At 42.7% G+C, this 23,558-nt stretch overlaps 1 protein-coding gene across 2 annotated transcripts in view; it reads right to left on the bottom strand.

The window, feature by feature from the left end:
* CD2AP (CD2 associated protein) overlaps nucleotides 1–23,558 on the bottom strand; it is a 163,268-nt gene that overhangs the window by 72,821 nt on the left and 66,889 nt on the right. For both annotated transcript variants that reach the window (XR_007355981.2, XM_048845674.2), the window contains exons 3-4: nucleotides 13,557–13,710; nucleotides 2,367–2,467 (exon numbers count right to left, since the gene is read on the bottom strand). Coding sequence is in view for 1 of the 2 variants with exons in the window: in XM_048845674.2 (XP_048701631.1) it covers nucleotides 2,367–2,467; nucleotides 13,557–13,710 (255 nt within the window). In the remaining variant the exon portion in view is untranslated. The remainder of the gene's footprint in view (nucleotides 1–2,366; nucleotides 2,468–13,556; nucleotides 13,711–23,558) is intronic.

Here is a 23,558-nt window from a genome sequence, read left to right as displayed (position 1 = left end):
GCACAACTTACGTTGGACACTTTTCAATTGACTGCCCATTTCGCCCCTACAACACTTGTTTCACCCTTATGATGCTTGATTTCCATAAAGTTGCTTGAAATCACTTCCTGATTGCATTACAGTGATATGGAGCTGGAAGGGGTCGCTTCTGATTGGCTTTGAGGCAGCAAGATAGCTTGTTGCCAGGTCCGGTTTCCACTTATTTTTGATTGGCTCCCAGCCCCAGGCTCAGCCAATCAAAAAGCATGAACAGTGATTGCTTAGACTCAGCATGTATGCCATTCTTCCTGGCTTTCTGAGCCTGTGTTTTGCCTGCACTCTGGGCAGCATATGTGAGTTTGTGTGATTATTTGAATGCTGTTTACAAAATACAGTGTTCAGTAAATACATTGATGTTGCAACATTAGTCATCTATAATTCATTTAGTACAAAAATCTGGGTTACTGTGGTGAAAAATCACGTATGAAGCCTTGGTTCAGGAACCAATCCCCCCTTCATACCACTGATTCCTATGGGAAAAGCAGTTTTGACTTACAACGCAATTCTGAGGAATGAATTGTGTCATAAGTCCGAGGACTCCCTGTATTGAACTCTTGAGAAGATCCAGAAAAAAAATCAAAAATGTTATTAACATTAGTCCTTGCAACAGCCACCACATTTACAGGATCACTCCTCCCAGTAAACCAGGGTCATTAAGTCACTTGGAAACCTGATGGAGAAGGCCAGTGACAATGCCTGGATCTATATCAAACATATACACTACTACCTTTGAACAAACACAGCTGAAGGGTGCCAGGAATGAAAAATAGCATCAGGTAACTTGTTTAAATATTGCCTTGGATCTTTTACCTTCTGTAAGGCTGCTTGGTACAATTCATTGCATCATGTGATACAAAGAATTCAGATCTTGGGATCAAAGCTTTGGGAACAGCAATTTCGTAAACATTTTATTATTAATGTCAATGAAAACTGCCTGTTGAATGAGCAATATTCTCTATCTGTGTTGATAAAGAACTTATCACTGTTATACCTAAGCATTAACTACACATTAAAAATATGAGATTTGCCTGGAGGAGTAAAAAAACTACTTATGTATTGTGATTTTAGAAGTCATCTTTAAGCCATAATCTGCAAAAGCATTTGCTCTGTTTATTAAAAATTAGCAAAAAATTCTACAGGTCAATGAGGCTTAACCCTAAACATCTGAAATCATGAGGATTGCTCTGTTCTCTGGATATACAAGGCCCTTTTTGCAACATGTATTATTCTGGGGAGGATATCAGCGCCCCTTAATAGGTCAAACTTATCTGAAGAGCTGGAGCCAGGTCAAACTGCATATTTAAAAAAAACAAAAAACGAACAAACAATAAAACACTGCTGGTTTCCATGTAGCTAATTATATTGTCCCCCCATATAATACAGTATCCGAGAGCCTCCCAAATGCTTAAAAATAGAAGGAACAGTAAATCTCCCTTCCTTCCTTCATAGACTTTAGGAGAAATAGCTAGAAAAACGTGCAGATTTGAGAAAGTTGAGCTGAAGAATAAATTTTGCACCTAGGTCCGAAAATGGCTGCTTCTGGGGTCATGCTTACCTTTTCCCTAGGTTCCATACTATAGTTCCTGTGAAAGTTCCTTCTTCCCACACTCACAAGCCACCCCACTACAGGTTGAAAGTTTGACTGTTCGAGTAAAGCAGCTATCATGGGAGGATATGGTTGAGCTTCCAGGTAGGTAGGGACAATGTCATGAAAGGTTTTCAATATCAAGACAGAGCTCTTTAACTGCACTCTGTATTCAGTATGCTAATGCAAAGAGAATGCAATGGAGTGGTGTGTTCATGATGATCTGCACTCCTCAGCAAATGGCTGCCAAGTTTGATCTACTACACATTTGTTGCTACTTTGATTTGTTCAAAGGTTCAAGAATAAAAGACAATACTTTGCAAGAAAAGACAACCCCTAAAAGTCTAGTCTAATAATGCAACTCTCATCTAAGCCTGGCTCCTGTGTGTGAACTTACAGATGATCTGCCAGAAATAACTTGAGTCCATATAGCAACACAACCTCTAGGCAAAGATCACACGTACAAACCATAACTAGAAAGTATTTTTAGGAAATTAATGTGTAATGGAACATGATTTACTAATGTACATGTTATTCCTTGAATAACTTATAGACTAGTATTTGCTAAACACTAGGTCTTTGTTAATTTAACATTTTGCTATTCCTAAAACAGAAAACCTCTAAACTAAAAATTTTAGAGACAGAAAATCATGCCTCCCTCACCATTTTTGCAATGTTTCAGCCAAATAAAGGTTTCATTTGGGCCAAATGCGAGTGGATTAGTTCTATAAACATAACTTACCTCTTCATTAATGTCAATAACATCCCCCACCTTGAGCTCCAGTTCATCCTCGTTCTGTGGAATATACTCAAACAGCACTTTACACTGCCGCTTCTTTAACTCTGGTGGAAGGGACATTATAAAAACATAATTAAAATGAAACTGCCTAAAAATAAATTGTGTACTTTTCCATATTCAAATCTTTCAAGGATCATATCTGAACACAACACCTGTAAATCATCCCAAGGAGCTAACTATACTTCCTTAGTTTCTAGTTTTCCAATTGTCCATTTACATCAGTATAAATCCAGCTTGCCCTGAGCTAGGTAGACCTTTACAAATACTGACTGCTTCCATTTTTGAGCTTTACACTCTGCCAATTACAAAGGAGTAAACAGTGTACTACCTATTGCCAGCATATTAATACATAAGTGAGTCATAGATTAAGCAGTTCAATTATTTTCAAGCTACTTCCTGTGAGAAGACTGCAACAATCAAAACAGCTGTCAGCTACCTACTGCACTGATCTAGGCATAGGGAGTAATTCTGGTGTACATTTATGAATCTCAAGTTTTATGACTACACTTTCTCGCAAACACCCATCCCTACAAAAATGTCAGATGATCTGCACAGCAAGGAAATGCTGACACCCTTTGCATGAAATAAAAATACCTTGTTAGGTATTAATTTGGGGGTAATAATATTTGTTTTGCCTGAACATTCAGAACCTGAATATAATAAAAAAAAAGGGGGCATGGGTTTCATTGGACTCTGAGGAGTACAAAACTTTTCCCAGTTCCAGCATGTAAATCAGGATATGAAGCCTATCATTTAATCAATCAGTATTAAGTGGCACAAAAAGAATCTAGGAAGAAAAGGCAACCCACTACAGGATATTTCACAGACAAAAGATACACAGCTATGCAAATATTAAAGGACTGATGGCATCCTGGTAAGAGAGAGCTCAAGCAGCTTGCAGTAGCACCACAAGCCAAATCTGTACACGTCACAAGGTTAGAGTTTTCCAGATTAATATTGAAATGACACTACTGTAGCAGCCTTGATGGTTTCTTCTTATCCCACTAGAAGTAGAACTTCTAGAAGAAGTTTTCCAGCTAATAAGCAGATAGTAAACTTTCCAAGGCAACTTCCATCTTGAATGAACATTTTTATTCTGGGTGTATTAACAGGAGTGTTGTATGTAGGATACAGGAGGTAACTGTCCCGCTTTATTCAGCACTGCTGGTGCTTCAGCTGGAGTGCCGTGTCCAGGTTTGGGCACCACACTTTAAAAAAAAAAAAAAAAAAAAAAGATGTGGACAAATTGCTGTGTGTGTCCAGGGAAGAGCAACAAAAACAACAGGTTTAGAAAATCTGACCTTTGAGGAAAGGTTAAAAAACTGGGCATGATTAGTCTTGAGAAAAAGACGACTGAAAGAGGGACCTGATAAGCATCTTCATAGATCTTAAGTGCTATTATATGGTGATCAGTGCTTCTCCATATCCACTGAGATAGGACAAATAATAAGATTAATCCGCAGCAAAGGAGATTTAGGTTAGATATTGGGGAAAACTTTCCCACTACAAGGGTAGTTAAATTCTGATATAGGTTACCAAGGAAGATTGTGGAAACCCTATCATAGAAGGTTTTTAAGGACAGGTTAGACAAACACCTGTCGAGGATTGTCTATGTATACTTGGTCCTGCCTCAGTAGAATGGAATGGACTATGAGGTCCCTTCGAGGCCTCTCGAGGTCCCTTCCAGCCCTACATTTCTATGATTTTATTATTATTTGTATTCCAGTACTGCCCAACTACTGCTGGGTGCTGTCAACACATAGAGACAGTTCCCAACACAGACGCCAAAATTTAAGACAACATATAAAAAAAGCATGGGGCAACAATCTTTACTTACATGATATACATTGCTTTTTGGTTACTTAAGTACACAGCTGCTACACTGGCTACCCCCAAGTTCTACATCTCAGGAGGAGAAAAGCTATGTGCCTTCAATAAAGCCTTAAAGTTCACTTTACCAGTTGAAAAGATCTAAAAGCTGCCACTGAGATTACAGAACTGCCCCAAACTCACAATTAGAATTAAGAATGTATCACCTTAGGGGACATACAAATACAGAGGAAAACATGTTTATAATCTAAAAGAGCCAGAAGATAGATAAGAAAAACAGCAAGCAATATGTTCAAGATCCGTATACTGTGGGTTACTTTCTAAAAATATTTTCCCTAATCTGCCCCATTTCCATACTGATCCTGTGCCATTGCTGCCAAGACAATATACCCACCTGGCCAGAAATAGGTTTTGTTTCACTGCAAGGGGGTGTTTTACAAAAAAAAAAACAAAAAAAGCCACCACATACATTCCAATCAAGAAGTGTTCTTGTGTTACTGAATATTGAAAGTGTAAAGGGCCTCACTGGCCTCTCCTGCCCCTCCGCTATCTTCCAGGCAGCTCCAGTTGCCCTTCCTCACATTGTGGGAGGAAGGGATGTGCCTATGCATGCTTTGTGGGCTCCTTGGGTCAGGAACAGAGGCCAGCAAGAATTCAAAAACTGGCTGAATATGTGGTCAAATGCAACATGGTTCCACCACTCCACTTAAAGGGACAGGCTGGAGAGGCTAATTGGAACATAAGCAGCTTGTGGTGTTCTGGTGATGTACTAGTACTTCATGTAATTTCATAATTATGGTTCACCTAGAACAGTGGTCCCAAAACTGTGGAGAATGCCCCCTCAAGGGGGCATGAAGGAACGTTGAAGGTGGCGGAGTGGGGCCCAGGTTAGCCCCCATGAGAGGTTGGGAGGGATCACCACCCAGCTGTGCTCTGCTCCAGCCCAACCGCAGCAAGGCCTGCAACCCCGGCCACAGGCCCGACCTGGCTCCAGCCTCTGATCCAGCCCCTGCAGGGGCATGGACAGATTTTATTCTAGCAATTTATAGCCACACCCAATATTCACATGTATTAAGTCTTCCAGGGATGGAAGATACTAATTTTGATGATACTTCGCTCAATTTCAAAAATATTTTAACTCAATACAGTAGAGCATCTTTTAATAATATGGCCCCAAGCAGGATCTCGTCACAGGAAAGAGCTCTTTATCTGCCCTGCAACGGCTTACTAATGCTGCTGAGTCAGCCACATTTTGGACTAAGTTAGTGATCTTTCTTCTCTAAAAGGTCATGAGGGAAGCAGTCCCAAAAGTGGGTCTGAAGTTCCCTCAGATGCTGACTCAAGTTCGTGACCAATTTTCTTGAGGACGTCTAAATCAAGAGGAAATTACACCACGTTTCTGCCTTGTGCTCAAAGAGACCAGTTTCCAAGCTTCCTTAAGAATGCTTCTTTGTCAAGCTTACACAGAACATTCATATTCTGCTCCTGGAGAGAAGCTCATTCAGATGCTCAAGGCAGTCTGTTTCTCCCAGGGATTCAGGTGACTCAACCCTCTGGCTGGGTCACTCTCAGAGTTCAATCTCCTTTTGGAGTAACAAAAGACCAAAAAACCCAAAAGTTACTTTTGCCCCACTTGGGCTCCTCTTCAGCCTGCCTTCTGTGAGTCTCCGCACTTTGGAATATAGCAAAGACTCCCAAGCTGCTTCTCTGGAGTCCCCTAAACCCTGCTTTAGGGCTGTCCACAGAAGCCCAGTTAGCTCTCTGTAGTTCTTCCTCCCAAACTGGGTTTTCTCAGACCTTATTAGGCCCAGGTGTTTATCAGGCTATCATCTGACCCCAATTAGTCCAGCTCTTCCAGGGGGGACAGGGCAGCTAATTATGGCACAGACAGGGCTGACTGAACAAGGCTAGCTAGTCCCAGGCCTCCCTGTTGCAGTAACGTACAGTTCTTTAATGGAACAAGCAAAATTGTCTGTGCTGGAAATTGCTGTGATAAAAGAAAGTTTTGAGTTTTTAACTCTTAGCAGTTATTTAGTGCTGTTCTGGCCTCTCCTGCTGAAGAACCTGCCTGACATTCGCAAAGTTTTGTGACATCAAGTTACTTTCCCAAACAACAATTGGCATTGAAGATGGAATCCTGATGCAGCAATACAAATGAAACAGAGTGACTGCAGAGGGCTAGGGAAACAGAAAGGAAATTTCAGCCTGGTGCCACTTCAACTGAGTAGACTGCTGATTTTGAGGGAAAAAAAGGTTAAAACTTCCTAGCTATTTGGGGAAAATGGACTTGTTTGATAGCTCAGTAAAGGACTGGCCCACCTACATAGAGATTGGAATTGTATATTACAGTTAACAGTAAAAACGGATGAGAAGAGAGTGTCCATTTCACAGAGTGTATCAAAGACTTCAATTTATAACCTGCTGCATAGTTAAAAGCTCCTATTGAATCCAGAGAAAACACTTACCGAGTGTGGAAATTCTACAAAATCACCCACCCCTAAAGCCACTAATGACTTCAGATTATGTTCATTTTTGTATATGGAACCAAAAAGAAAATGAAAATTTCTGAATATCTGGCTGGATTAAGGAAATTAACAGAGCATTGATAGTTTAAGTGATGCATTAAGGGACTGGTTAGCAGGTGGTACACAAAATGAAGCAATACAAAAACCATCTACTGACTGAAGCTAATTTGACCCTAAAATATGCACAAGAAATTGTAGTATCATTTGAGACAGCTACTAAAGATGTCAGGGAGCGGAAAGAGTATCATGTAACCTATGCAATAAATAAACCGAGGGCTAGGCAGAAAGCACAATACAGACAACACTAAAATAAACCTGTGCTTTTGCTAGAGGCACAATCTCACAATACAGATGATTGCTGGTTCAAGGACAAACCTTCAGAAACCATAAATTTTAGATTCATCAGTTCGCAGAGATCATGGGATCCAAGAAGAATGCTATAGCATCTCTACAGCTGTTTAAACTTAGCAGACAACAAATTGGGTGTTCTCTGGATTTCTTTAACAGTGGAAGGAGCAAGAAATGGAAATACATGGATTGCCAATTTTGTTATTTCACAGTCTTAGTAAGAGACTTCCCAGATAATCTGTGGAAACCTAGAATGATTACATCACAGGCTGGTCCTCTGTTTTATTGAATAGAAGTTGCACCAAATATGTCATGGAGAAGACAAGTAAACCAGCTTTTCAGTGCAATTTCTACACACATGTGCTGACCCACTTCTTAGGAGGCATTGCCAGTTGACAGGCCAACAGTATATTAACATATTATGAATTCATATTCTCTTGGTCAGTCAGTGTAATATAAAAAACTTGGTCAGCCGAATCCCCAGACTGAGTGAGGGAGCCCAGCTGGGGAGGACTGATCTGAGCTGGGCTTTACAACGACAGAAAACTGGAAGCTGAAAGGGGGCTGCTGGGAAACTCTGCAGTCACTTCCTAGGAGAAGGGAGGTGTGTTTGGGCCAGAAACCCAGAGAGGGGGGAAGCCAGGAAGGTAGCATAGGACTCAGGTCTTACTGCCTTTACCTAAGAGGGAACAGGCCCTTAACTACTTGCTAGAGGATCCCAGAGTAGAAGGAAGGCCCGGGTTCCCCTGCCAGCCACTGAGGGATTGGCACTATGCGTCAGTGAATGGGAAGACTGCTTAGGATGACTGACTGAATTCTTCAATACCCCAGAAGGGGAAAACGCATAGAGGGATGATTCACGAAGAAGCAGCAGAAGTTTGTGAAGCGAGAGAAGGACTGCAGACCCAGAGAGAGAAGCGGAGAGACTGCATGCAACCACGGGAAGGGGTGTTGACCTGACGAGCTATTCCTGAGAGTGACCAGGAGGAGGTGCCATCCTAGTGGACTGGAGCACCCCGTCGCACATCCCAGAATCATATTAGCTTTTTTTGCAGCTGCATGACACTGACAACTCATATTCAGTTTATGGTCCACTATAACCCCCAGATCCTTTACAGCAGTACTGCCACCTAGTTAGTGATTTCCCATTTGTAGCTGTGCATTGATTTTCCATCTTAAGTGAAGTATTCTGCACTAGTCTTTATTGAATTTCATCATGTTGAACACAGACCAATTCTCCAATTTGTCCAGGTCATTCTGAATTTTAAATCTGTTCTCCCAGGTGCTTGCAACCCCTCCAAGTTTGGTGTCATCTGAAAATTTTATAATCACACTCTCCACTCCACTGTCCAACTCATTAATGAATATATATTGAAGAGTACTGGACCCAGGAATGACCCCTGTGGGAGCCCACTAGATATGCCCTCCCAATTTGACAGCAACCCATTGACAACTACTCTGAGTATGGTCTTTACATTTGTGTATCCACCCTACAGTAATTTTATCTAGACAACATTTCCCTAGTTTACTTCTGAGAATGTCATGCGGAACTGTGCCAAAAAGCCTTACTAACATCAAGGCATATCACATCTACTGCCTTCCCCCAACCACTGGATCAGTAGTCCTACCAGACATGTTCTGAGACAGCAGTTAATAAGCTCTTAATCTTGCAATGCAGCCATGAGCATCCAATAAATCTTCACCTTTGCTCAAGGCCCAGATTATAGCAAAACAGCCTTGCCCGAATGAACCACTGCTTCCTCTATGGGTAATGAGAATGCCCCTCCGTGATAAATGAAGGGGAGTGGGAAAGCTCCCTTTTATGGACACCCAGCTGTCCAGTTAGCTATAAAGTCCCTCTTGATGTCTGTTCTCTGCTTGCTTTACCTGTAAAGGCTTAAAAAAGTCCCCCAGGTAAAGTAAAGGGAGTGGGCACCTGACCGAAAGAGCCAATGGAAGGCTAGAACTTTTTAAAATGGGAAAAAAGCTTTCCCTTTGTCCCTCTGTTCTTCTCTCTTGGCTGAAGAGACAGGGGCAGCAGGAATGTAGTATAAAGTTTGGACCAGGTATGAAAAATCATCTCCCATACCTAGAAGGATTCATTGGGACAGGGAATGTTTAGATAGATGCGATCAGGTTTGTTTCTTTATTTCGGCTTGTGGATTTCCTCTGTGCTAAGCTCAGGTATTTTTGTTTGTTTTCTTTTGTAATGTAAAGCTGGGCCCCTGGGAGCCATTCCTGGTGTTTAACCCCTTTTCAGTTACTCTATAAAAATCTAGCAATAGCCTGACTTTCCAGATGTGTTTCCTTTCTTCTTTTTTTTTTTTAAATAAAATTTACGTTTAAGAACCTGATTAGTTTTGTATTTTAAAAGGTCTGTGCCTGTGTTTTTCAATTAGCTGGTGGCAACAGCTGGGTTTGTTTGTCTTCTTTCTCTGCTTCCACAAGGGAGGGGTGGAAAAGCTGAGGGGCCCCAGGGAAATCTTCCCAAGTGAGTTTTTCCAGGATTTGCAAGAGGCAGTTTTTCACTTGGGTGGTGGCAGCGTTTACCAAGCCAAGGTCAGAGAAAAGCTGTAACCTTGGGAATTTAATACAAGCCTGGAGTGGCAAGTATTTATTTTTAGAATCCTTGCGGGCCCCCACCTTCTGGACTCATACTGCCAGAGTGGGGAATGAGCCTTGACACCTTCCTTTTCAAGTTCAGCTGCCAATACCTTTGAGAGTTGTGTTAAGGCAAAAAAGGAGGGCACTGAACCTCCAGCATTTGTGCCCAGAAGACACAAACAAAAATCTGCAATGGGATAAGTTGACGAGAAAGTGAAGATGAATTCTTACAGAGGTCAAAGAGTCAACGTGGAAAAGAAACCTAACATTTTTGTCTCTTTCAGGCCCAGCATCTGTGGAAGCTACTAGAGGCCTTGAAAACTACAAAATATAAGAACATAAAAATGGCCATACTGGGTCAGACCAAAGATCCACCTAGCCCAGTATTCTGCCTTCTGACAGTGGCCAATGCCAGGTGCCCCAGAGAGAATGAAAGAAAAGGTAATCAAGTGATCCACTCTATCACCCATTCCCAGCTTCTGGCAAATAGAGGTTAGGGACACCATTCCTACCCATCCTGGCTAAAAGACATTGATGAACCTATCCTCCATGAACTTACCTAGTTCTTTTTTGAACTCTGTTGTAGTCTTGGCCTTCACAACATTCTCTAGTAAGGAGTTCCACAGGTTGACTGCGCATTGTGTGAAAAAAATACTTCCTTTTGCCTGTTTTAAACCTGCTGCCTATTCATTTCATTTGGTGACCACCAGTTCTTGTGTTATGAGAAGGAGTAAACAACACTTCCTTATTTACTTTCTCCACCCCAGTCATGATTTTATAGACCTCTATCATATCGCCCCTTAGTCGTCTCTTTTCCAAGCTGAAAAGTTCCAGTCTTATTAATCTTTCCTCATATGGCAGCCGTTCCATACCCCTGCTCATTTTTGTTGCCCTTTTCTGAACCTTTTCCAATATACCTTTTTTGAGACGGGGCGACCACATCTGCATACAGTAGTCAAGATGTGGGCCTACCACCTTCTTAATGATTCCCAACATTCTGTTCACTTTTTTGACTGCCGCTACACACTGAGTGGATTTTTCAGAGAACTATCCACAATGACTCCAAGATCTCTTTCTTGAGTGGTAACTGCTAATTTAGACCCTATCATTTTATATGTACAGTTAGGATTATGTTTTTCAATGTGCATTACTTTGCATTTATCAACACTGAATTTTATCTGCCATTTTGTTGGCCCGTCACCCAGTTTTATGAGATGCTTTTGTAGCTCTTCTCAAGATAGTTAAGTCCCAAGCAGACTGCATAGTTTTGAATCATCTGAAAATGTTGCTACCTCACTGCTTACCCCTTTTTCCAGATCATTTATGAATATGCTGAACAGGACTTGTCCCAGTACAGACCCCTGAAGGACAGAACTATTTACCTCTCTCCATTCTGAGAGCTGACCATTTATTCCTACCCTTTGTTTCCTATCTTTTAACCAGTGACCAGTCCATGAAAGGACCTTCCCTCTTATCCCATGACAGTTTACTTTGAGTAAGAGCCTTTGGAGAGGGACCTTGTCAAAGGCTCCCTGAAAATCTAAGTACACTATACCCACTAGATTCCCTCTTGTCCACATGCTTGTTGACCCCCTCAAAGAATTCCAGTAGATTGGTGAGGCATGATTTCTCTTTACAAAAACAATGTAATGTCCAACAAATGATGTTCATCTATGTGTCTGACAACTTTGTTCTTTACTATAGTTTCAAACAATTTGCCTGGTACTGAAGTCGGGCTTACTGGCCTGTAATTGCCAGGATCATCTCTGGAGCCCTTTATAAAAGTTGGCGTCACATTAGTTATCCTCCAGTCATTTGGTACAGAAGTTGATTTAAATGATAGGGTACAGACTACAGTTAGTAGTTCTGCAATTTCATATTTGAGTTCCTTCAGAACCCTTGGGTGAATACCATCTGGTCCTGGTGACTTATTACTGTTGAGTTTTTCAATTTGTTCCAAAACTACCTCGAATGACACCTCATATTAAACCATCTGAAAAATTCTCCAAAATCAGGGGGGAAACGGACTGAGATTAAGTGTTCTGCCCACAAATTAGTTTTTGGGATTACTTGCAATTTGATAGAATGCATGTTAGAGTGAAAGGAGAAAGGAGTTTTGCCATGTAATACTACTCGGCTTGAGTTAATTAGCACAGGAGACAGTGTCTACAACCCAAGGGATATGAAGTCACAAGATGAAGTCACATCTGTACTGCAGAGAACCCTGTGGTCTCCTTTACTATCAGAAAAAGGCCTCCTTAGACTTCTTGAGAGAGAGAACACTCTTCAATGAGTCTTCAAAGAGGTGTCAGTTGAGGAGATGCAGGATTTAGCAATTTTACCAAACAGAAGAAATCTGAATGAACCAGAGAGTGACAATCTGCTATCCTGTCAGAAAACCTTGGATTCTCAAAAGAAATGACCCTAGAAACATTTCTTAAGTATCAGCAGAAGCCTGGAATTCTCAGAGACTTCAGGATGTGAGACAGAGCTTCTCTAAAAAGATTTCCAGGATACAACAGCACTTCCAGCAAGGATTTTGGAGTCTGGTCAAGAACAACAGGCTCTATGCTGGCTACTATGGAAACAGCTATAAACATTTCCTTCTGATCTAAATTATCTCTCATAAATGTCTCACGCTTTGTAAGGCACTCTCCCTTCATTATGGTGAGAGTCAAGCCTCTGGAAGCATCTCAAGGTTGTACAGATCTAGAAATGCATTAGGGTTCTATTGAAAGCAGTTTTAACCTTACTTTCCGAAGTGTTCTTGGAACAGATGCTCAATGGACCAGGAAAGCAGATATTAATCATATCTGACGTCTAATACTTGCACCCTCCCCTAACTTAACTGCTGACGAGTGTCTTGCATTTGTCTCTTCTATCTTAGATTATAAATTCTTTAGGGAAGGGAACATAACTGGGAACATAACTGTTTGTACAGCACTATGCAAACTCACAATGCCATAAAAATGATTTTTAGTACCACTCAACGCAGGACAAGGTACATAAAATATTAAAAGAAAATCGAGCTAAGAGCTCCACTGAACAGACATGTTTCCTTTACTCGAGATAGGAAAATGAATTTTTGATTGCTCAGACAGAACTGACCCTCTAACAAAGGAGATGACATCACAAATTTGGCTGATTTCTCCTGCCTCCTTCTGCAGATAAGAGATCATAGTGTTCAGTGTTCAAAATGGCCTAAAAGATGCAGGATGACCACCACCCGACAATGCCAGTGAACCACCCTGCACTCCAGGTATTATGTTGCTGCACTCAGAGCTTCACCCAGAGAACTGCAAAATGGCAGAACAGCAAAGTCCTTTCTTCGGTGGAATTTTATGGTGAACAAAACATTCTGTAACTTCTGCATTTTACAGTGGGCCAAACTCTGCTCTCAGATGCGAGTGCACAGGGCTTCTACAGAATGCAATATAAACGTTTTGCACATATCTGCAGGCAGAATTTGACTAGGGTACGCCTTCCCTACAGAGCCCTCTAGCTGGTGAGCAGGACCATGAAACCTGTCACTCCCCTCCTCCTCCTCCCACCACCCGACTCTTAAAGTGATAGTTTGCAGTTCCGATACAGTCCTCAATATAGCACAGCTACATCCATGGAACCACAATGAAGTCAGAGGGCCAAGTTCTGCTCAGATATAAACCTACAGTGACTGCAGTGGAGTGCCCCACCCATCGCCCAGGTCTTCATAGGCCCTAAAAAAAAAATTTCAAGCAACACTGAGTAAAAGTGGTGAGAAAACAAGTATTATAAGCCATTGATCTTAGGTACCTTATATAATGCAAGGAAAGGGGGAGCTACATACTCTTTTTGAAGCTTTTGGATTGAGGATGGGGTTGAAATCCTCCTGCTGGAAGACCGTAGGTGCTCATGCGCTGCACAAGGCTTGCTACAGTTCCATGCCTCTCCCTCTTGATTGGCAAACCATCATCCTTAGGTTCAGGGTCCTTCTTAACTTCCTGGTAAAAAAAAAAGAGAAGGCAGAACAGATTTACAAAACTGAGGGGTAATTTAAGTTAGCTGAAAGATCATAGGATTCCTTCTGAGACATTCCCTAGTCTATTGTAGACTCAAGTACTCGTTTTCCATGGTGTAACAGAGAAAACACTTTCCAGTTATACATCATCTGTCATCCAAGCATCTCAAGATGCTTTTAACATGAATCCTCCCTACACCCTTATAAGTTAGATGTTGTATGGAATTAACAGATAGGTAAACTGAGGTACCCAGAGAGTCCAGAAGCAGGAAAAGAAACCAGGTGTCCTGAATTCTGGTCAACTACTCCAATCTCTATACAAAAACAACTGCATGCTCTGAAATCTGGGAAAATCAATATAAAAGCTGCATTACAACATATTTGTGCTTTGTCAGTATTTCAAAGTAAATTGTGAAGAAGAAGATTTTTAAAATATTTTCAGTATCACCTATTCTTTTTACCATTTATATTATAGCAGTTCCTATAGTCCTCAATCATGGACCCATGGTGCAGGGTATTTTATAAACCATTCAATAAGAGAGAGAGTCCCTGCCCCAAAGAACTTACAGTCTTGGTTAATGACAAGATGCAACGTATAAAATAAACAGGAGGAAAGAGAAGATGAGCTAATATAAGCATGTTTCTGCATAGATTCTCTGAACATTTAGATTGCCAAGTTCCTACCCAATATAAAATGTTTAAGATCTAATTTGGAAACAGCCCTGCAGTGAAGCCATAGGCCTAATCTGATGGCACAAGAGAGCTCTATAAATAAGAACTAACATTTTTTGACAGAAGAGACTCAATTTTTTCAGCAATTAATCCAGTGAATCAGATCACTTAAACACTATAGTGCTTTCATTTGTAAAAAGAATTACTACTTTGAATAAAGTAAATATGCACCCTGAAAGTTTATTACATGCTCAGTAGTTCCTGACAAGCTACTAGAAAATATAAAGAGAAACTCTTGCATGTAACATCAGCACTGAATGGTCACTGAATGGTTATCACCTCCACTACTGAATTCAGCAACCAGTGCTGTAGAATTAGATGTAGTACTTAAAATAACAGAAAAATAGTTGAAGCAATGCACACTTATTTACTAAGTGATATCAGTTGAATCCTTAAATGGGGGCATGAGTCTTGTTTATATATTGAAATACTATTTCACTAAACACATTACACACAGATCCAGCTGGAAATATATGCAGACTTCCATGTCATGAAAATCCAGCAGAGCTACTCAGATGGAGAGACACTGAGGCTCTCCAGGGATAATATGAAAAGGACACGGCTTTCACATCAAGGAGACTCTCTTCACTTCCTGTTGGAAGCGTTATTCACAAAAATCAAACTGAAATCAATGCTCATAATTTTTTTTGTGGGTAAAAGCTCCCTGTCCTATTCCGTGAACCCTCCTGTTTGCCTGCCTGCCTATTCAGCAGTAGCTACTGTCAAGGCTGAATCCTCACTCTGTGACTCCAAGTGCAGAAAGTGGGGGCCCGCAAGGATTCTAAAAAATAATACTTGCCACTCCAGGCTTGTACTAAACTCCCAGGGTTACAGCTTTTCTCTGACCTTGGCTTGGTAAACACTGCCACCACCCAAATGCAAAAAAACAAAAAGAGAAAAAAAAAAACACACACACCACCACCCTTGGACCCAGGAAGAAGCACTTGGGAATTCCTCCCTGTGGGGTACCCTCAAGTCCTTTAAACCTCCTCCCCTCCCCGGGGAAAGAGCTGAGAAAGAAGAAAAAGGAAATTAGCTGTTGCTCCCAGCTAATCAAACAGCATATGCACAAACATCTTAGGACAACAAAAATCCAATCCTGTTCTTTAAAAAGGTAAATTTTATTAAAAAACAAAAAGAAAGAAAATATTTGAAATATCCCCACCTTTATCACTAGAACCTCTCTGTTTCCAGCATACATGCAATTTCTGAACATCTGTGCAGAATCTGATACTCTAGGAATGAAAAGTAGTCTTAACAGAAGAACTGTAATTTCCAAACCATGCCATATCAGAATCAGAAATCTCTGAATTTGGGGTAGTATTTTATTCTTTTAAATAAAGTTCCTCTAGATTTTAAAAGAGCAATTCCAAAAAATCAAGCACCCAAAATAGCTTTCTTGGGGGTTCAGCTTAAAGGTTACAAGCAAACAAAAGCATCTGGGATTAGCACAGAGGAGATCCACAAACCAAAATAAAAAATAACCTGATTGTGTCTAACTAAACATTCCCTAGCCCAATGACTCCTCCTAGGTATGGAAAATAATTTTTCATACCTGGTTCAAACCTTACACAGCATTCCTGCTTATAGCATGGCTGCTCCGTGTCCCGGCAGCCCAGAGAGAACAACCGACAAAGGGAAAGTTTATTTCCCAATTTTAAAAAGTTTTAGCCTTCCCATTGGCTCTTTTGGTCAGGTGCCCACTTTCTTTTCTTTACCTAGTGGACTTTTTAACCCTTTACAGCTAAAGCAAGTAGAGAACAGCTAGAAAGAAGGATTTTACAGATAACTGGTTGGCTGGGTCCATAAAAGGGAGCTACCCTCCCCCCCCCCGGTTCATTTATCACATGCCCCCCAAATCACAGATGGTGCTGGCCAGCCTGGTTCAGGTCGGATCCACACCGGCTGGGATTTCTTCCTGGAGGTTTAGGAAACAGAATTAATAAGATACATGCACCTCTAATTTTAATAATAATTACATGAAGAACTATACAGTACTTTTTACATTTCAAGGACTACGACGACTTAGAATGCAGGGACATTTTTACCCAGCTGATTCTGGGAAACCTTCCCAGGAGAGTGCATCAGCCACTTTGTTAGAGGCTCCTGAAATGCGTTGTATTTCAAAATTACAGTCTTGAAGAGCTAAACCCCACAGAAGAAGTTGTTTGTTAATCTCTGACTGCGTGAAGCCACTTCAGTGCAGCGTGGTCAGTCTGAAGATGGAACCGCCGTCCCCAAATATATGGGCGCAGCTTCTTCAGAGCATACACAATGGCATAACATTCTTTGTTCTTTTCTTTGGAAAAGAAGCCCTTGAGGAATTCCACAATGATTTCAACAATTTCCATCCCACCATCAACCTCAGCCTGGTCCAGTCCACACACGAGATCCACTTCCTGGACACTACAGTGCTAATAAACGATGGTCACATAAACACCACCCTATACCGGAAACCTACTGACCGCTATTCCTACCTACATGCCTCCAGCTTTCACCCTGACCACACCACACGATCCATCGTCTACAGCCAAGCTCTGCGATACAACTGCATTTGCTCCAACCCCTCAGACAGAGACAGACACCTACAAGATCTCTATCATGAAAGTCGCTATTTTACAACAAAAAAACTTCAAATCCAGACTCCAGCGAGAAACTGCTGAATTGGAATTCATTTGCAAATTAGATACAATTAACTTAGGCTTGAATAGAGACTGGGAGTGGCTTAGTCATTATGCAAGGTACCCTATTTCCCCTTGTTTTTTCCTCCCCCCCCCCCCAGACATTCTTGTTAAACCCTGGATTTGTGCTGAAAATGGCCCACCTTGATTATCATACACATTGTAAGGAGAGTGGTCACTTTAGATAAGCTATTACCAGCAGGAGAGTGGGGTGGGAGGAGGTATTTTTTCATGCTTTGTGCGTATATAATAAGATCTTCTACACTTTCCACAGTATGCATCCGATGAAGTGAGCTGTAGCTCACAAAAGCTTATGCTCAAATAAATTGGTTAGTCTCTAAGGTGCCACAAGTACTCCTTTTCTTTTTGCGAATACAGACTAACACGGCTGTTACTCTGAAACCAGTATTAAACCTGTGTCAAAGTCAGATTCAAGACTCAATGAATTTGTCAGACCACTCTGTTTATTAGCAAAGCGCTTTGCCAATGCACCCAGATATATGTGAGCCCCCTGCAAAAGCTTAAGCTAACTTATTTATACAGATAAGCCAAAGCCAATTTAACATAGGAGATAAAAGGAAGCAGAAACTGACAAATATACATACATATCTTATTTGCATACTAACGTTTACCAATCTCCTAGCTCAGTAGGAGCTCTAAGTTAATTAGTTTGAGAACCCATTGTCTCACACGCCTTAATGTTTCTCTTCTTGACAACTATATTTCAACAAACCTTTCAAGCAGCATTTCTTTAATGAATTATAATTTCAATATGATTCATTCTACTTTCACAATCCCTCCTTTTGGTCAAGCTACGCAATGACCAACAATTACTGGGTTCCACATATCAATCGTTCTTTATCTCTTTGTTCATCAGTGATATTTAAAATCATCAAATTAGCACTCTGGTTTGGGGCAGCTATCTGTGTAGCATGCCTGACACAATTTTGGATACAACAGGAAAGTAACTGAAAACATACAAAAATTATTAGGATTCCAAACAGGAGAGTTAGGGCTCCCTGAACCAAACCAGTTTCCTATGCCAGAGAAATTGAAAAGGTTACTAAGCCCTGGTCTACACTAGGACTTTAGGTCGAATTTAGCAGCGTTAAATCAATGTAAACCTGCACCTGTCCACACGATGAAGCCCTTTATTTCGACTTAAAGGGCTCTTAAAATCAATTTCCTTACTCCACCCCTGACAAGTGGATTAGCGCTTAAATCAGCCTTGCTGGGTCGAATTTGGGGTACTGTGGACACAATTCGACGGTATTGGCCTCCGGGAGCTATTCCAGAGTGCTCCATTGTGACTGCTCTGGACAGCACTCTCAACTCAGATGCACGATTGTTTGCCGTTGCTCTGACGCAGGGAGGGGCGACTGACGACACGGCTTACAGGTTTGGCTTACAGGGAGCTAAAATCAACAAAGGGGGTGACTTTACATCAAGGAGTATTTCAGGCAGGACTTCACGGAGGGTTCCAATAAGAAATGGTGCACCTAAGTTATTGTTCTTATTGGAACAAGGAGGTTAGTCTGGCCTCTGACTGATACATGGCTAGATTTACCCCGCTGCACCTTCTCTGTGAGTGACTGCAGTGTGACCTAGAGGAATGAGTCCCCTAGATGGGGGGTGGGGAGGAAGGGAGTTTGCAAATTTATTTATTTATTTGTTTATTTCTTGTTTTGATCCACTCCATCTATCTTTTACATCTTTGGCTGGCAGCAGACGGTGCAGAAGGACTGCATGCCATCCACATCTCATGGCTGCTCGGCAGAAGATGGTACAATACGACTGCTAGCCATCCTCATCTCTTGCCTGCCCAGCAGAAGATGGTACAATACGACTGCTAGCCATCCTCATCTCTTGCCTGCCCGGCAGAAGATGGTTCAATAGGACTGACTGCAGGACTAAAGAGAAGACCTGATCAATATCTTGTTCAATATCTTCATAAATGATCTGGAGGATGGTGTGGATTGCACTCTCAGCAAATTTGCGGATGATACTAAACTGGGAGGAGTGGTAGATATGCTGAAGGGGAGGGATAGGATACAGAAGGACCTAGACAAATTGGAGGATTGGGCCAAAAGAAATCTGATGAGGTTCAATAAGGATAAGTGCAGGGTCCTGCACTTAGGACGGAAGAATCCAATGCACCGCTACAGACTAGGGACCGAATGGCTAGGCAGCAGTTCTGCGGAAAAGGACCTAGGGGTGACAGTGGACGAGAAGCTGGATATGAGTCAGCAGTGTGCCCTTGTTGCCAAGAAGGCCAATGGCATTTTGGGATGTATAAGTAGGGGCACAGCGAGCAGATCGAGGGACGTGATCGTTCCCCTCTATTCGACATTGGTGAGGCCTCATCTGGAGTACTGTGTCCAGTTTTGGGCCCCACACTACAAGAAGGATGTGGAAAAATTGGAGTGAGTCCAGCGAAGGGCAACAAAAATGATTAGGGGTCTAGAACACATGACTTATGAGGAGAGGCTGAGGGAGCTGGGATTGTTTAGCCTGCAGAAGAGAAGAATGAGGGGGGATTTGATAGCTGCTTTCAACTACCTGAAAGGGGGTTCCAAAGAGGATGGCTCTAGACTGTTCTCAATGGTAGCAGATGACAGAACGAGGAGTAATGGTCTCAAGTTGCAGTGGGGGAGGTTTAGATTGGATATTAGGAAAAACTTTTTCACTAAGAGGGTGGTGAAACACTGGAATGCGTTACCTAGGGAGGTGGTAGAATCTCCTTCCTTAGAGGTTTTTAAGGTCAGGCTTGACAAAGCCCTGGCTGGGATGATTTAACTGGGAACTGGTCCTGCTTCGAGCTGGGGGTTGGACTAGATGACCTTCAGGGGTCCCTTCCAACCCTGATATTCTATATTCTATGATTCTATGATCAAGTCACTCCAAATTTAGTCCCTGCGCCCATGTCTGCCCAGGCGCTTCTGATCGACCTCACACAGGCGACCAGGAGCACCTCGGACATGACGATGACGGCTACCAGTCCTACTGCACCGTCTGCTGCCACAAGGCAATGGGTTGTTGCTGCTGTGTAGCAATGCAGTACCGCATCTGCCAGCACCCAGGAGACATACAGTGACAGTGAGCTGAGCGGGCTCCATGCTTGCCATGGTATGGCGTCTGCACAGGTAACTCAGGAAAAAAGGCGCGAAACGATTGTCTGCCCTTGCTTTCATGGAGGGAGGGAGGGAACGGGGGCCTGACGATATGTACCCAGAACCACCCGCGACAATGTTTTAGCGCCATCAGGATCTCAACCCAGAATTCCAATGGGCAGCGGAGACTGCGGGAACTGTGGGATAGCTACCCACAGTGCAACGCTCCGGAAGTCGACTCTAGCCTCGGTACTGTGGAAGCACTCCGCTGAGTTAATGCCCTTAATGCACGTAGAGCATTTTCTGTGGGGACACACACACTCGAATATATAAAACCGATTTCTAAAAAACAGACTTCTATAAATTCGACCTAATTTCGTAGTGTAGACATACCCTTCGCCACTTCCATAAAGAACTTGGTTCTTGGTGGGGAAGATATGCGATTTGTTCTAAGGGGATAGCACGATCTATTACCTCATTGGTGTTGTCTGGTATATACACACAGCAGTGTTTTCCAATGAATCATAGAATCATAGAATATAAGGGTTGGAAGGGACCCCAGAAGGTCATCTAGTCCAACCCCCTGCTCGAAGCAGGACCAATTCCCAGTTAAATCATCCCAGCCAGGGCTTTGTCAAGCCTGACCTTAAAAACCTCTAAGGAAGGAGATTCTACCACCTCCCTAGGTAACGCATTCCAGTGTTTCACCACCCTCTTAAACTTTCTACGGTTTCATTTGCCATTATTTCAACTACTGCTTGTAACCTTAGGAGCCTTTTTGCATGGTGTATTACTCCCTGTAATGGTATGAAGGAACCGCCAATGGCCTCTTCCCAGGTTAAGAGGCTTATGTTATTTACATACCATTGGGCATCTGTTAAGTTCCTTCTTTTTCGCCTGAAATTGCGGAGGCGTTCTTGAGGGAAGGTTCCTGGCACTCGGAATTGTGGGAAGAGTCGGGTGGGATAACAGATTCCTGACCCATTAGCTGGTAGTGCGGTATAAGCTCTGGTCCCACACAGCCAGTGATGGCCTATTTAGGCCAGGAAGAGTCGGTTGCACCCATTTGTCATATAGGCGTTTGCAAAGGAGAAGTAGTATCCCCAAAAGGGTACAGGGTAATTCTCCTTACGAGGAGTGGTGTTATTTGCATGACATTGAAAGATTGTATTGTTTTCACTGTAGGGGGAACATGAGATTGATTTCTCTGTTTGATCCCAGGTTGAGAAAAAATTCATATCTCCATACCCGGCCCGCTACTTTTTAGTTTTGTTTGAATAATCCCATACACCATTGGCCACAATATGCTGAAGACAATGGCTTTTCCCCAGATCCAGCCCTGTCCCATTACACACCCAACACCAATGACCCTTTCCCTCCACCACACTTATCCATTTAGATGCATTTATTCCCAGCACTTCCCAAGTGTCGTTGCTGTTCCATATTTTGTTAAACAGACAAGGCCCTCCAGTGAGGTCTGGGGACTTGAGTGGGATAGCCAGGACAGGAACACCAGTTTGAGGGTGGGCTGGTATGTGGCTGCAGACCCAGCAATTAGAAATATTAATACCCACACCTGCTGCTGGATAAAAGAATTGTCATCGTGGTCTCCCCAGACCGTAAGATACCAGCAGCCGAGGAACAGGCAGAGGCGCATGTTGGAGGCAAGGCTCTTCTGGTTCTGACAACCTCAACTGAGGGAACCGCAGTCACGGTTTTACGCCCACCAGGCAGTAGGCGCTAGGCTCGCTACTGCTTTTTTTTGTTCGTCGTCTGCTTCTGGCAACCCTTACAAGAGCGTAGATTGTAAGGTATTGCAGACTGTTCCTCTATGTCTTCTTCTGGAGTCAAAATTGACTCTGCATTGTCCTGAGGTGATGATTGGTTCTCTGGGGATGGTGCCTTCTTACACTGTGAAGCATGTATCCACGCTGCAATGCCAGATAGTTTAACAGCCGTCTGTGTAGTAAGCAGTACCTGATGAGGACCCTTCCACCGGGGCTCCAAGGCGTGCTTTCGATGATGGCGCAGTACGTAGACGCAATCACCTGGCTCGAGGTTGTGGCAAGCGTCGGAGGTGGGTTCCGTGGGCCAGGCAGCTCGAACTTGTGAATGGAAATGACTTACAGCTTGCATTAGTCCCTTGAAATACTAAAGGAGAGCACTGTGAGTCAAGTTCAAATCTGGAACGGGAGTAATGGTAGTCATAGCTCACATAGGGCGTCCCATAACAATTTCAAAAGGGACTTAATTTATGCCTTTGGGATAGAGTGGATCTCATGTCCATAAGGGCTAATGGTAGGACTACTGGCCAGCTTAATCCTATAGAGTCACAAATTTTAGCAAGCTTATTCTTAAGTACACCATTTCGTCTTTCAACTGCACCTGCACTCTGTGGGTGGTAGGGACAGTGCAACAGGTGTTTGATATGCAATATACGGTCCAGGTGTTGAAAAAGTTGTCCAGTAAAATGTGTACCCCGATCACTGGACAGAGTAGCAGGAATTCCCTTGGCAGACATAATATGATTTAACAAACATTTGGCAACAGTGAGTCAGCCTTGCGACAAGGAAAGGCTTCAATCCAACCAGAGAATAAACATACCATAACCAATATAAATTCATATTGTTGACACTTAGGCATTTGTACAAAATCAAGTTCCCAATGCAAGAATGGTGCTTGAGGCAGGCCCCGGAACCCCTGGGCCACTTTTACAGGTTTACGAATACTATGGCTTTGGCAAATGGTACAGGCTGCACAGTGGCGGGCTGCAAAAGAGCTAAAATGGGGGGCCCACCATCCTGTCTTAGTTACAGCAGGGACCATCTCCTCCTTTCCGACATGCGAAACACCATGTAGCAAGGTGGCCAGAGACGGGTAGAGCGAAAAGGGGGCTACAAAGGCGCCAGTAGGCGAGCGCCAAAGAGAATCGGGATGTAGAGAGCAACCTTGGGCAACCCAGGATTCTCTCTCGGTTTCTGGGGCAGAGTCTTGGAGCAGGGTGAGGTCAGTGAGGGACGGCAGCGGTACAGAAACAGAAAGGGAACCTAGAAATGCATCTGGGGAAGGTTCTATGGCAGCAGCATGTTTAGCAGAGGCGTCAGCAAATGCATTACCCTTAGCAACATCAGTATCCGCCATTGAGTGGCCAGGGCACTTAACAATAGCTAGGGCAGCGATGTAGGGCCCATTTTTAATAGGGGTACCGGCAGAGGTAAGGAAACCCCGAGTTTGCCAGAGGGTAACAAAGTCATGTACAACCACAAAAGCGTAGCGGGAGTCAGTGTAAATGGTGGCGGAGCGTCCCT

Source organism: Caretta caretta, chromosome 3 (assembly GCF_965140235.1).
Source record: "Caretta caretta isolate rCarCar2 chromosome 3, rCarCar1.hap1, whole genome shotgun sequence".
NCBI classification, from domain to species: Eukaryota; Metazoa; Chordata; order Testudines; family Cheloniidae; genus Caretta; species Caretta caretta.
This window is presented reverse-complemented; position numbering and strand designations above follow the sequence as displayed.